At 45.2% G+C, this 15405-nt stretch overlaps 1 protein-coding gene across 1 annotated transcript in view; it reads left to right on the top strand.

Moving 5' to 3' along the window:
- LOC138681452 (cystatin-like) overlaps positions 1 to 15405 on the top strand; it is a 34048-nt gene that overhangs the window by 12154 nt on the left and 6489 nt on the right. The window contains exon 2 of the mRNA XM_069768969.1: positions 1789 to 2009. Coding sequence (XP_069625070.1) covers positions 1797 to 2009 — 213 coding nt within the window. The 5' untranslated portion in view covers positions 1789 to 1796. The remainder of the gene's footprint in view (positions 1 to 1788; positions 2010 to 15405) is intronic.

Raw genomic sequence — 15405 nt, 5'->3', positions numbered from 1 at the left:
CACAAGTTCTCAACTACTTGCATAATAGTGACATTCAATATCAAAGAAAGTATATCTAGCATTTCAGGATGGCTGGGAATGCCATATAGTAGTATAAATATAGTAGTAAAACTGGTTTTGTAATATACAGCTATGGCAAAAATTAAGAGACCACCACATCAAAACCCTGTCATGGGCAGCCCAAGCCCCAGACTTGAACCCCATTGAAAACCTCTGGAATGTAATCAAGAGGATGATGGAAAGTCACAAGCCATCAAACAAAGAAGAACTGATTACATTTTTGCACCAGAAGCAGTGTGAAGGACTGGTGGAAAGCATGCCAAGACGCATGAAAGCTGTGATTAAAAATCATGGTTATTCCACAAAATATTGATTTCTGAACTCTTCCTGAGGTAAAACATTAGGATTGTTGTTTGTAAACTTGTATGAACTTGTTTTCTTTGCATTATTTGAGGTCTGAAAGCACTGTTTTGTTTTTTTAAAATTTTGACCATTTTTCTTTGTCAGAAAAAAAATACAAAATTTATTGCTTGGAAATTCGGAGACATGTCAAAAGTTTATAGAATAAAAGAACAATTTACATTTTACTCAAAAATATACATATAAAGAAAAAAATCAGACAAACTGAACATTTTGCTGTGGTCTCTTAAAGGGAACCTGTCACCCCCAAAAATCGTATCTGAGCTAAGCCCACCACCATCAGGGGCTTATCTACAGCATTCTGGAATGCTGTAGATAAGCCCCCGATGTAACCTGAAAGATAAGAAAAACAGGTTATATTATACTCACCCAGGGGCGGTCCCACTGCCGTCCGGTCCGATGGGCATCATGATCCGGGTCTAGCGCCTCCTATCTTCATCAGATGACGTCCTCTTCTTGTCTTCTTGCAGCGGCTCCATCGCTGGCGTACTTTGTCTGACCTGTTGAGGGCAGAGCAAAGTATTGCAGTGCACAGGCGCCGGGAAAGGTCAGAGAGGCCCGGCGTCTGCGCACTGCAGTACTTTGCTCTGCCCTCAACAGGGCAAAGTACGCCAGCGCTGGAGCCACTGCAAGAAGACAAGAAGAGGACGTCATCGAATGAAGATAGGAGGCGCCGGACCGGACCGTGACGCCCATCGGACCGGACCGCAGCGAGACCGCCCCTGGGTGAGTATAATCTAACCTGGTTTTCTTATCTTTCAGGTTACAGCGGGGGCTTATCTACAGCATTACAGAATGATGTAGATAAGCCCCTGATGCCGGTGGGCTTAGCTCAGATACGATTTTCGGGGTGACAGATTCCCTTTAATTTTTGCCAGAGCTGTATAATCAGTCACTGGTTATATGGTTATATCTTAAAATTATTATTAATAATAATAATAATAAAAATACACCCATTCTTTCAAGGAGGAGCTGATAATTAAACTAGGGTGTTAAAAAGTTGAAAAATGACTTTGAAGTTTCCTTCTATAAGAGTAGTCTGGCCAATTCCTACAAGTGTGGGCCTGGTATATACAGTAATTGAATTCTGCTTTTCAGTAATCTTGGTTAAACTGATCCAGCAATGCTTGAAGATCTCTACATGTCTGACCTATTATCTTTTCTGACTGTGGCTGCTTGTATGCTTTGTATTGGAACGCCTTCAAGTACACGAGCTTAGATCCATGTGGGTCACTCTGTTACTGGCTTAGTGCCAGCAGGTAATTTAACAAATGCTATTATCAGTAAGATTTTTTTCAATTCAAATGAGCCTTTATATGTATACTTCTCTCCATGAGTTGACGTTTATAGATTTACTCTTTCTTTCAGGTAAAACTATGGCTGTATACTTGTACATGTGCGTTATTGCCGCCTCGTTCCTCGCGATTGCTGTCACTGGTGGCGTTATGTTAGTGGGAGGTTATGCGCCTATTAATCCCAATAGGGACGATGTGCAAAAGGCTGCGGACTTTGCTGTTCGAGAGTACAATAAAGTAACGAATGATGCCAACCTCTACAAAGTAAACCGCATTAGGTGGGCTCAAAGTCAGGTAATTGAAAGAAGTTAATATTACTATGAGAGATTCATGTAAATGTGCAAATCACACTATGAGAATAATGTCAATCTGTTCATTAATAATTTAGCACCGATAGATTTAGCTAGTTTGCATAGAATACATTCTCTTGATTCCCCATACAAAACAATGTATTTTCCTTCTCCATGCAAGATCTGAATAGTCTCCCGCATTTTAACTGAACCCAGTCTCCGATCACCATTGAGCCCAGTGTTGGTCTAGAGCCCCCATACACATTAGAATAATGTCTGCTAAACCCGCTAATATTGATGAGTTCAGACGACAGTGTATAGTGTAGAGGGGGCCTCAGACAACTGATCATCAGGGAATGTGTTGATTGAGCATGTCCGATTTCAGACTGCCGATAGCTTTCTTGTCTAGCACAGAAGACACATCCAATGACAGTTTTCTCATAGAGAATGCATACCAGCTTACGTTCAGCCTAATATAACTATAGGGTGACTGCAGAAGCATGTATTAAAGCTACTGAGCCCTAAATAACTGTACAGGAGCGCCCCATAATGATCATGTGCCATAATAAAACTGGTGTCTATTCTGAGGGGCTCAGTAGTGATTATGAATTCTGCACCCCCTATAATTGTGTCTCTAGAGGTCTTGGTGTTATATCTTTATTTAATTGTCTGTAAGAAGCCTATTGCCAGATTCATAGGTTACTAGTGATTGGCGAGCGTGCATGACAGTGCTTGATACTCGATGGAGCATTGGGGTGCACAATTGAGTATTGAGCATTGCCGGTTAAATGGTGCTCGAGGGCTTGGGTCCCCATAAGAAGCTCATATGAATCATCTGAGCCGCACTGAAGTAGAATATTTCTCTGTCAGCCAGACTCTTATAGAGAGAGAGAAACCGACCGTTCCCCAGAAAAATGCTTGAGTTTCACATTCCCTTCCATTATGCTCGCTATTCGAGTCGAACACGTCCGAGCGTCCAACGTGGTAAATTCGAGCACCGAGCACGCAAGCATTTCTGTGCTCGATCATCAATAAAGGTTATCTGTTAAGTTGCTAGTAATGTCTGGGAACCTTGAAGAAACCAAGACAATTATCCCTTAAAGGGTTAATGCCATCTCAGCCTTTCATAGCTGAGACTGGATTTCTTCCATACAGCTCCAATCGCTCGAATTGTCTTTCAGACATTTTTAAAATGGGCACACCATTCATGAATGAATGTGGAAAATGAAAAATGCTCTTATTTTGTGACTTTTTAGCCCAAAAAAATCATATGTTTTGCTAAAATGTCACAAAAATTTGGACCCAAGAAATGCAGAAGGCTGTAAAATCACTCTGGAGGAGGAGGATTGAGGGGGGAGCTAGAGTACATGTGTGCAAAACTTTTTGCAACGTCTTAAAAATTCACAATTGATGAATCAGCAGAAAGCATCTGGAAACACCAAACATGGTCCACAATAAACAACATAGAAGAAAAATTTAAAATGAAGCTATAAAAGGCGCGATTGAAAACTGGCCAAAAACACAGAGAACTAGACAAAAAAAGTACCAAGGCAATAATGAATTAACGGGCAGCATATATACGACTCTGGCTGCATGATTCCAGGGACCAAGCTGCACTGCATAACAGACTAGTCAAACAGGGGGGTCCTGGTGGAATCTCCCTGCCCACTCCCCTGGTGTGACAGGTCTCTCCCTACATGCACATACAGGGAGAGACCAGTCCATCACTGGTAATGGGCAGAGAGAAGTCACGTGCCTGTTTTAAACTGTTTTGTCTCTTAAATACTGCAGCGTTTCAGAGTCAACCTATATAGCTGAAATCCTGCAGCCAGTGTCTGATGCATGCTGCCCTTAGATCAGGCATCATGTATCAGCTGTTAGGTTCCCTTTAAAGTGAACCTAAAGCAGTATTGTGCTCAGTAAACTACATCAACTGTCAGGTCGGTGCCGTTATACTGCTTACAATGATACCTGGGTTGATGAAATCCGTCTTGTGGTTGTTGTTTAATCTTTATTTGCACTTTTCAGTTAATGATATGCTCGTGATCTGGGGCGGCCTGTTGGCGGGGCTTTATGTGGTGCTCTGCTTACAAATTCTTCTCTATGGCTTATGACAGGTCACTGATCCTTCAGTGGCCTGTCCCCTTTTTTACATACTGCATAGAATATCGTATGGAAAAAAAAATTACATTCGTCACTGCACAGGCTCTGCCAAAGCCATCTTGATGGAGTAAAAAAAATTTTCTATAGCAAAATGGCGCCGGTGGCAGCGCTTGCACAGTATTATCTACCGTAACATGAGAGATGCCACTGTGCAGCGGTGGCCACCGGCCCTATTTTGACTAAAATATATATTTTTTTACAACAAAACTAATGTATGTGACTAAATCAAATGAATACATGAATATCATCCACTGTATCATGATGCAGCGCAGGCCTGATGAATGTTCATTTTTTCTTTTTTTCCAAACAATATTCTATGCAGTATGTGGAACACCCGCCCGGGCCATGGGGTACTCGCTACCGGGTCCAGTACTTAAAGGGAAGTGTCACAGCGGTGGTGACCCGGTCCGTGACCATGGGCACCCATGTTAAGGGAAAAGTCTTTAAAGGGGTTTGTGAAATAATAAATGTTCGTGACGCCACCTGTGGTATTCGGTCAGGCAGCCACAGTCCAGGGTACCGGATCACGACCCAGGCTCTATCTGTTACTGGTGTTAATGGTGGACCGGTAACTTGAAATCTAGCTGTCCGCTGGTTTCTGCCGTGGGGCATGAATTTACCTCCACAACCTCGGTCTTCCAGTATACAGTCATGGCCAAAATTTTTGAGAATGACACCAAAATTATATTTTCACATGATCTGCTGCCCTCTGGTTTTTATTAGTGTTTGTCTGATGTTTATGCAGTAAAAGAGAAGAAACTAATGCGGCACTCACCCCGAATTTGCTGTGAAGATTGTGATCTTTAATGGAGAAAGATGAAAATTACATCCATCAGGACATCAGGTACATATGAGGGTGCGGTATAGGAGCACGGACGACGGCCGTTTCGCACACACAGGTGCTTCTACGGGTCCAGGTCACCTGTGTGTGCGAAACGGCCGTCGTCCGTGCTCCTATACCGCACCCTCATATGTACCTGATGTCCTGATGGATGTAATTTTCATCTTTCTCCATTAAAGATCACAATCTTCACAGCAAATTCGGGGTGAGTGCCGCATTAGTTTCTTCTCTTTTACTGCATACCGATTACTCTCTGGACATTCATGCAGAGCACCATTACCCTTTACGATTGTGACGCCTGAATACACAGCTGTCCATTAACAGTCCTGCATGCTTGGAAACATTCTGCTCTAGTGCCGTTCTGCTCCCTATACTGTCTGATGTTTATATCACACTAGATGGCAGCCCGATTCTAAAGAATCGGGAGTCTAGAATCCATATATACTTTATTTATTCAAATGTAAGAATAATACAATTAATAAATAATAGTAAGAAAGAATAAAAATAATAGGCAGTATATGGAGAAAACACCAAACAAAAGTTTGAAATTGGTGTGAAAATGTCACTGAACCACTTCACAACTAAATATATATAGTTTTGGTAAATGGTATTATCATTTTTTTGACGAAATTCGGCAGGAGCTTGAAGAGCAACGTCACTGGGCCCGCCTCCACGCAGTAGAAACTTGCTGTGAGGTAAAAATTCAAAAATCACACCAAAATGGCGGGCGGAGTGTGTCACAGTACGGCACGTTTCTGATTGGTCGCTCGCAGCAGGCGGCAACCAATCAGACACTGGACACTGTTGACGTCACTTATCTCCGGACATTAGCTCCGGACATTAGCTCCGGACATTATTTCCGGACATTAGCTCCGGACATTAGCTCCGGACATTAGCTCCGGACAAAGCCACGGAAGTTGGCACAAATTGCAGGAAGTAGTATTCTAGGCAATTAATCTCCGGACATTAGCTCCGGACATTAGCTCCGGACATTAGCTCCGGACAAAGCCACGGAAGTTGGCACAAATTGCAGGAAGTAGTATTCTAGGCAATTATATATTAGATACAGAAATATAATTGCAATCATATTATGAGTACCAATAGGTTATATTGACAGTTAGAATGAGGTAATGCAGCTAGTCAATATTTGCAGTGTTGACCCTTCTTCTTCAAGACCTCTGCAATTCTCCCTGGCATGCTCTCAATCAACTTCTGGACCAAATCCTGACTGATAGCAGTCCAATCTTGCATAATCAATGCTTGCATTTTGCCAGAATTTGTTGGTTTTTGTTTGTCCACCTGTCTCTTGATGATTGACCGCAAGTTCTCAATGGGATTAAGATCTGGGGAGTTTCCAGGCCATGGACCCAAAATCTCTATGTTTTGTTCCATGAGCCATTTAGTTATCACCTTTGCTTTATGGCAAGGTGCTCCATCATGCTGGAAAAGGCATTGTTGGGCGCCAAACTGCTCTTGGACGGTTGGGAGAAGTTGCTCTTGGAGGACATTCTGGTACCATTCTTTATTCATGGCTGTGTTTTTAGGCAAGACTGTGAGTGAGCCGATTCCCTTGGCTGAGAAGCAACCCCACACATGAATGGTTTCAGGATGCTTTACAGTTGGCATGAGACAAGACTGGTGGTAGCACTCACCTCTTCTTCTCCGAAAAAGGTGTTTTCCAGATGTCCCAAACAATCGAAAAGGGGATTCATCAGAGAAAATGACTTTGCCCCAGTCCTCAGCAGTCCACTCCCTGTACCTTTTGCAGAATATCAGTCGGTCCCTGATGTTTTTTTCTGGAGAGAAGTGGCTTCTTTGCTGCCCTCCTTGAAACCAGGCCTTGCTCAAAGAGTCTCCGCCTCACAGTGCGTGCAGAAGCACTCACACCAGCCTGCTGCCATTCCTGAGCAAGCTCAGCACTGCTGGTAGTCCGATCCCGCAGCTGAAACAGTTTTAAGATACGGTCCTGGCGCTTGCTGGTCTTTCTTGGGCGCCCTGGAGCCATTTTGACAACAATGGAAGCTCTCTCCTTGAAGTTCTTGATGATGCGATAGATTGTTGACTGAGGTGCAATCTTTGTAGCTGCGATACTCTTCCCTGTTAGGCCATTTTTGTGCAGTGCAATGATGGCTGCACGTGTTTCTTTAGAGATAACCATGGTTAACTGAAGAGAAACAATGATACCAAGCACCAGCCTCCTTTTAAAGTGTCCAGTGATGTCATTCTTACTTAATCATGACTGATTGATGGCCAGCCCTGTCCTCATCAACACCCACACCTGTGTTAATGGATCAATCACTAAAAAAATGTTAGCTGCTCCTTTTAAGGCAGGACTGCAAAGATGTTGAAATGTGTTTTGGGGGTTAAAGTTCATTTTCTGAGCAAATATTGACTTTGCAAGTACAGTAATTGCTGTTAAGCTGATCACTCTGACATTGAGGAGTATATGCAAATTGCCATTAGAAAAAATAAAGTAGTAGACTTTGGAAAAATTAATATTTGTCTCATTCTCAAAATTCTTGGCCATGACTGTATGCGCTCAAAGTGGAGGAAGTTAAGTCACAACTTCTCTCTCCAGCTCTTCACTTCGCCTTTGCTCCTTCCTCTTTCAGTCTCTTTACAAGTTGCTCTGCTCTATTTTTCCTTCCCAGGAGCTGCAGAATCACTCGTCTGCACGCCCCCAGCTTTCCTTCCTTACTCCTCGCTCTCCTTTCACCAACTGACTAACTCTCCCCAACTGCCTAGCAATTAACTACTCCTCTGTTGTGGCTGGCAATCAGGCAACACAGCGTGCAGTAATCAGCGCACATACAGAGATCTGGCAATAACCAAAAACAATAGGACGAGCTCTGAGACGTGGAATCTCTGTAGACTGCAGTACCTGATCTATCCTCACACAACTATAAGCAGCAGTGGATTGCGCCTATCACTACCTATGCAACTCGGCACTGCCTGAGGAGCTGACTAGCCTGAAGATAGAAATACAAGCCTGACTTACCTCAGAGAAATACCCCAAAGGAATATGCAGCCCCCCACATATAATGACTGTTAGCAAGATGAAAAGACAAACGTAGGAATGAAATAGATTCAGCAAAGTGAGGCCCGATATTCTAGACAGAGCGAGGATAGCAAAGAGAACTATGCAGTCTACAAAAAACCCTAAAACGAAAACCACGCAAAGGGGCAAAAAGACCCACCGTGCCGAACTAACAGCACGGCGGTGCACCCCTTTGCTTCTCAGAGCTTCCAGCAAAAGTTAATAGCAAGCTGGACAGAAAAAACAGAAAACAAACTAGAAGCACTTATCTAGCAGAGCAGCAGGCCCAAGGAAAGATGCAGTAGCTCAGATCCAACACTGGAACATTGACAAGGAGCAAGGAAGACAGACTCAGGTGGAGCTAAATAGCAAGGCAGCCAACGAGCTCACCAAAACACCTGAGGGAGGAAGCCCAGAGACTGCAATACCACTTGTGACCACAGAAGTGAACTCAGCCACAGAATTCACAACAGTACCCCCCCCTTGAGGAGGGGTCACCGAACCCTCACCAGAACCCCCAGGCCGACCAGGATGAGCCACATGAAAGGCACGAACAAGATCTGGGGCATGGACATCAGAGGCAAAAACCCAGGAATTATCTTCCTGAGCATAACCCTTCCATTTGACCAGATACTGGAGTTTCCGTCTAGAGACACGAGAATCCAAAATCTTCTCCACAATATACTCCAATTCCCCCTCCACCAAAACAGGGGCAGGAGGCTCCACAGATGGAACCATAGGTGCCACGTATCTCCTCAACAACGACCTATGGAATACATTATGTATGGAAAAGGAGTCTGGGAGGATCAGACGAAAAGACACCGGATTAAGAATCTCAGAAATCCTATACGGACCAATAAAACGAGGTTTAAATTTAGGAGAGGAAACCTTCATAGGAATATGACGAGAAGATAACCAAACCAGATCCCCAACACGAAGTCGGGGTCCCACACGGCGTCTGCGATTAGCGAAAAGCTGAGCCTTCTCCTGGGACAAGGTCAAATTGTCCACTACCTGAGTCCAGATCTGCTGCAACCTGTCCACCACAGAATCCACACCAGGACAGTCCGAAGACTCAACCTGTCCTGAAGAGAAACGAGGATGGAACCCAGAATTGCAGAAAAATGGAGAGACCAAGGTAGCCGAGCTGGCCCGATTATTAAGGGCGAACTCAGCCAACGGCAAAAATGACACCCAATCATCCTGGTCAGCGGAAACAAAACATCTCAGATATGTTTCCAAGGTCTGATTGGTTCGTTCGGTCTGGCCATTAGTCTGAGGATGGAAGGCCGAGGAGAAAGATAGGTCAATGCCCATCCTACCACAAAAGGCTCGCCAGAACCTCGAGACAAACTGGGAACCTCTGTCAGAAACAATATTCTCAGGAATGCCATGTAAACGAACCACATGCTGGAAGAACAAAGGCACCAAATCAGAGGAGGAAGGCAATTTAACCAAGGGCACCAGATGGACCATTTTAGAAAAGCGATCACAGACCACCCAAATGACCGACATTTTTTGAGAAACGGGAAGGTCAGAAATGAAATCCATCGAAATATGTGTCCAAGGCCTCTTCGGGACCGGCAAGGGCAAAAGCAACCCACTGGCACGTGAACAGCAGGGCTTAGCCCTAGCACAAATTCCACAGGACTGCACAAAAGCACGCACATCCCGTGACAGATATGGCCACCAGAAGGATCTAGCAACCAACTCCCTGGTACCAAAGATTCCTGGATGACCGGCCAGCACCGAACAATGAAGTTCAGAGATAACTTTACTAGTCCACCTATCAGGGACGAACAGTTTCTCGGCCGGACAACGATCAGGTTTATTAGCCTGAAATTTCTGCAACACTCTCCGCAAATCAGGGGAGATGGCAGACACAATGACTCCTTCCTTGAGGATACTCGCCGGCTCAGATAACCCCGGAGAGTCGGGCACAAAACTCCTAGACAGAGCATCCGCCTTCACATTTTTAGAGCCCGGAAGGTAAGAAATCACAAAATCAAAACGAGCAAAAAATAACGACCAACGGGCCTATCTAGGATTCAAGCGCTTGGCAGACTCAAGATAAGTAAGGTTCTTATGATCAGTCAAAACCACCACGCGATGCTTAGCACCCTCAAGCCAATGACGCCACTCCTCGAATGCCCACTTCATGGCCAGCAACTCTCGGTTGCCCACATCATAATTACGCTCAGCAGCAGAAAATTTCCTGGAAAAGAAAGCACATGGTTTGAACACTGAGCAACCAGAACCTCTCTGTGACAAAACCGCCCCTGCACCAATCTCAGAAGCATCAACCTCGACCTGGAACGGAAGAGAAACATCAGGTTGACACAACACAGGGGCACAGCAAAAACGACGCTTCAACTCCTGAAAAGCTTCCACGGCAGCAGAAGACCAATTAACCAAATCAGCACCCTTCTTGGTCAAATCGGTCAATGGTCTGGCAATGCTAGAAAAATTACAGATGAAGCGACGATAAAAATTAACAAAGCCCAGGAATTTCTGCAGACTTTTTAGAGATGTCGGCTGAGTCCAATCCTGGATGGCCTGAACCTTAACCGGATCCATCTCGATAGTAGAAGGGGAAAAGATGAACCCCAAAAATGAAACTCTCTGCACACCGAAGAGACACTTTGATCCCTTCACGAACAAGGAATTAGCACGCAGTACCTGGAAAACCATTCTGACTTGCTTCACATGAGACTCCCAATCATCTGAGAAGATCAAAATGTCATCCAAGTAAACAATCAAGAATTTATCCAGATACTCACGGAAAATGTCATGCATAAAAGACTGAAAAACAGATGGAGCATTGGCAAGTCCGAACGGCATCACCAGATACTCAAAATGACCCTCGGGCGTATTAAATGCCGTTTTCCATTCATCTCCCTGCCTGATTCTCACCAGATTATACGCACCACGAAGATCAATCTTAGTAAACCAACTAGCCCCCTTAATCCGAGCAAACAAGTCAGAAATCAATGGCAAGGGATACTGAAACTTAACAGTGATCTTATTAAGAAGGCGGTAATCAATACACGGTCTTAGCGAACCATCCTTCTTGGCTACAAAAAAGAACCCTGCTCCCAATGGTGACGACGATGGGCGAATATGTCCCTTCTCCAGGGACTCCTTCACATAACTGCGCATAGCGGTGTGTTCAGGTACGGACAAATTAAATAAACGACCCTTAGGGAATTTACTACCAGGAATCAAATCGATAGCACAATCACAATTCCTATGCGGAGGTAGGGCATCAGACTTGGACTCTTCAAATACATCCTGAAAGTCCGACAAGAACTCTGGGATGTCAGAAGGAATGGATGACGAAATAGACAAAAATGGAACATCACCATGTACTCCCTGACAACCCCAGCTGGTTACCGACATAGAGTTCCAATCCAATACTGGATTATGGGTTTGTAGCCATGGCAACCCCAACACGACCACATCATGCAAATTATGCAGTACCAGAAAGCGAATAACTTCCTGATGTGCAGGAGCCATGCACATGGTCAGCTGGGCCCAGTACTGAGGCTTATTCTTGGCCAAAGGTGTAGCATCAATTCCTCTCAACGGAATAGGACACCGCAAAGGCTCCAAGAAAAATCCACAACGTTTAGCATAATCCAAATCCATCAGATTCAGGGCAGCGCCTGAATCCACAAACGCCATGACAGAATACGATGACAAAGAGCACATTAAGGTAATGGACAAAAGGAATTTGGACTGTACAGTACCAATAACGGCAGAGCTATCGAACCGCCTAGTGCGTTTAGGACAATTAGAAATAACATGAGTAGAATCACCACAATAGAAACACAGTCTGTTCAGACGTCTGTGTTCTTGCCGTTCTACTTTAGTCATAGTCCTGTCGCACTGCATAGGCTCAGGTTTACTCTCAGACAATACCGCCAGATGGTGCACAGATTTACGCTCGCGCAAGCGACGACCGATCTGAATGGCCAAGGACATAGACTCATTCAAACCAGCAGGCATAGGAAATCCCACCATTACATCCTTAAGAGCTTCAGAGAGACCCTTTCTGAACAAAGCCGCTAGTGCAGATTCATTCCACAGAGTGAGTACTGACCACTTCCTAAATTTCTGACAATATACTTCTACATCATCCTGACCCTGGCATAAAGCCAGCAGATTTTTCTCAGCTTGATCCACTGAATTAGGCTCATCGTAAAGCAATCCCAGCGCCTGGAAAAATGCATCAACATTACTCAATGCAGAATCTCCTGGTGCAAGAGAAAACGCCCAGTCCTGTGGGTCGCCGCGCAAAAAAGAAATAATAATCAAAACCTGTTGAATAGGATTACCAGAAGAATGAGGTTTCAAGGCCAAAAATAGCTTACAATTATTTCTGAAGCTCAGGAACTTAGTTCTGTCACCAAAAAACAAATCAGGAATCGGAATTCTTGGTTCTAGCATCGATTTCTGATCAATAGTATCTTGAATCTTTTGTACATTTACAACGAGATTATCCATTGAGGAGCACAGAGCCTGAATATCCATGTCCACAGCTGTGTCCTGAAGCACTCTAATGTCTAGGGGAAAAAAAAGACTGAAGACAGAGCTAAGAAAAAAAAATGATGTCAGGATTTCTTTTTTCCTTCTATTGGGAATCATTGGTGTGGCTCCTTGTACTGTTGTGGCTGGCAATCAGGCAACACAGCGTGCAGTAATCAGCGCACATACAGAGATCTGGCAATAACCAAAAACAATAGGACGAGCTCTGAGACGTGGAATCTCTGTAGACTGCAGTACCTGATCTATCCTCACACAACTATAAGCAGCAGTGGATTGCCCCTATCACTACCTATGCAACTCGGCACTGCCTGAGGAGCTGACTAGCCTGAAGATAGAAATACAAGCCTGACTTACCTCAGAGAAATACCCCAAAGGAATATGCAGCCCCCCACATATAATGACTGTTAGCAAGATGAAAAGACAAACGTAGGAACGAAATAGATTCAGCAAAGTGAGGCCCGATATTCTAGACAGAGCGAGGATAGCAAAGAGAACTATGCAGTCTACAAAAAACCCTAAAACGAAAACCACGCAAAGGGGCAAAAAGACCCACCGTGCCGAACTAACAGCACGGCGGTGCACCCCTTTGCTTCTCAGAGCTTCCAGCAAAAGTTAATAGCAAGCTGGACAGAAAAAACAGAAAACAAACTAGAAGCACTTATCTAGCAGAGCAGCAGGCCCAAGGAAAGATGCAGTAGCTCAGATCCAACACTGGAACATTGACAAGGAGCAAGGAAGACAGACTCAGGTGGAGCTAAATAGCAAGGCAGCCAACGAGCTCACCAAAACACCTGAGGGAGGAAGCCCAGAGACTGCAATACCACTTGTGACCACAGAAGTGAACTCAGCCACAGAATTCACAACACTCCTCCCAACCAGAGAGAGCAGCTCCCCTGAAGTCGGGTGAAGAGCTCCCGCTTCTGGCCTCGAGTCAGAACGGTGTTGTATGTGCTGAATACCTCTTAAAGGGATCCTTCCATGCTTCCAAGCATGACATTGCTCTCCCCGTGAGGAAAGCAATGCCACTGTAACAACCAGTTACGTGGGGTGTTACACTCCCCCCCGTTAAATCCAGTACTCCCGGACTGTGAAAACAAAAAGACAATAAATGGTTTAAGACATATGCAAAAATTATAAAATATGCATTGCAATAGGTTATGTAAACTTTTCTTCCCTTTATGGGAGGCTGTTTTCTTAAACGTTGCAGGAACATACTGTATATACAAGTGCAGAAAATAACTTTTCCTCCCTTTATGGGAGGTTTCTTTCTTGAAAGTTACATAACACAAGTGCAAACATTTTTCAAGTGCACAACGTTACATTACTAACACTTTTACTTCTGGTTCCAGGGCAGGTCTTCAGGCCTGCATCCTCCTGGACTGGAGGCCAGCTGGATCTTCTCTTTTGGGGGCAATTGCATGGACTGCGCAATTTTGGTTAGTGCAGCCATACTTTTGGACAGTTCTTGGACCTGGAGATGTAGGTCTGCAGAGTCTTTCTTTAAAGTCACTCAGCGTGTCGGACTCCCCTGAGCATTGTGGCAACCAGGCTGCTCCCGGTAGACAGGGCATGGACAACGGCATTATATGAGCTGGGGCTGCGGCCGCCGCTGGGCCTAGCGGCATTACTGGGGCTGCAGCCACCGCTTGGTCTGGCGGTATCATGGGGGCTGCAGCTGTGGCTGCCGCCTGCGCTGCATCTCCACTACGGCTGGACATGTTCCTTCTCCCCCCTTTTAACTTCAGCCAGGCCCTGCTCCCTATTACCTTGGTCAGTGGCTGCTCATCCAGCGGGGTGGAAGAATGCCTTCAAGCCTCCAAGTCGGGGCTTCCTGCTTTCCACCATCTCACACAGAATGCGCCAGAGCTTCACTTCGCGCTCTTTCTTCTGGATGCCTCCCACGATGGCACGCCCCCTCTGCTTCCCATGGCACTGTAATGGCGGCAGTTTTTGGCGGCAATTTTTTTTTTTAAATTCTATCGTGCGCACCATGTGACGCAGTTATGGCGATGATTTAGAAACCCATTAAAGTTTCTGGCACACAATTAATAAAGTCTTTCTTTTAAACACAGTCTCCTAGGCTTACAAGACCCGTTTGCTCGGTCAGTTCATCCTGCTCGTTACGCCAAAATGTAACACCAGCCAGGGCCGTGGGGTACTCGGTACTGGGTCGGTACTTAAAGGGATGTGTCACGGCAGCTGCAACCCGGTCCATGGCCCTGGACGCCCATGTTAAGGGAAAAGTCTTTAAAGGGGTTTGTGAAATAATAAATGTTCGTGACACCACCTGTGATATTCAGTCAGGGGTGACCAACGTTGCTTAAAGGGTTTTCTTGGGGTGATGTTATGGCAGCAGGGATGGTATGGTTTCCCACAGGTGGGTCCCCAGGGCTCCCGGTGTAGTGGGGACAGGTGGTAGGGGGTGTAGAAAGAAACAGAAGACACAGGTTTGCAGTCTCTTTACCTCTTTACTGTATGATTCAGGCAGCCACAGTCCAGGGTACCAGATCCCAGGTGCTGGTGGTGGTCCAGCTGGCTTGGAAGCGTCTCAGGAATCCCTCTAGCCAGGTGGAGTTGGAAGCCTTCCTTTTAGCTGTGTTGTAGTCCCTTGCTGCCTTAGGCCTCTCACAAGGTCTTCACGTTCTCTCTCTGTCCCCCATTAGGTAGGACACTAACCCGTACAACGGGTAACTCGAGGCTTTTTACAGGATCTCTATCACGACCCGGGCTTTGTCTGTTACTGTGTCCTCGGGTGTTAACGGTGGACAGGTAACTTGAAATCTAGCTGTCCGCTGGTTTCTGCCATGGGGC

Source organism: Ranitomeya imitator, chromosome 5 (genome assembly GCF_032444005.1).
Source record: "Ranitomeya imitator isolate aRanImi1 chromosome 5, aRanImi1.pri, whole genome shotgun sequence".
Taxonomy (NCBI): Eukaryota; Metazoa; Chordata; class Amphibia; order Anura; family Dendrobatidae; genus Ranitomeya; species Ranitomeya imitator.
Note: the sequence above shows the minus strand (reverse complement) of the source record. Positions and strands in the feature narration are given on the sequence as shown.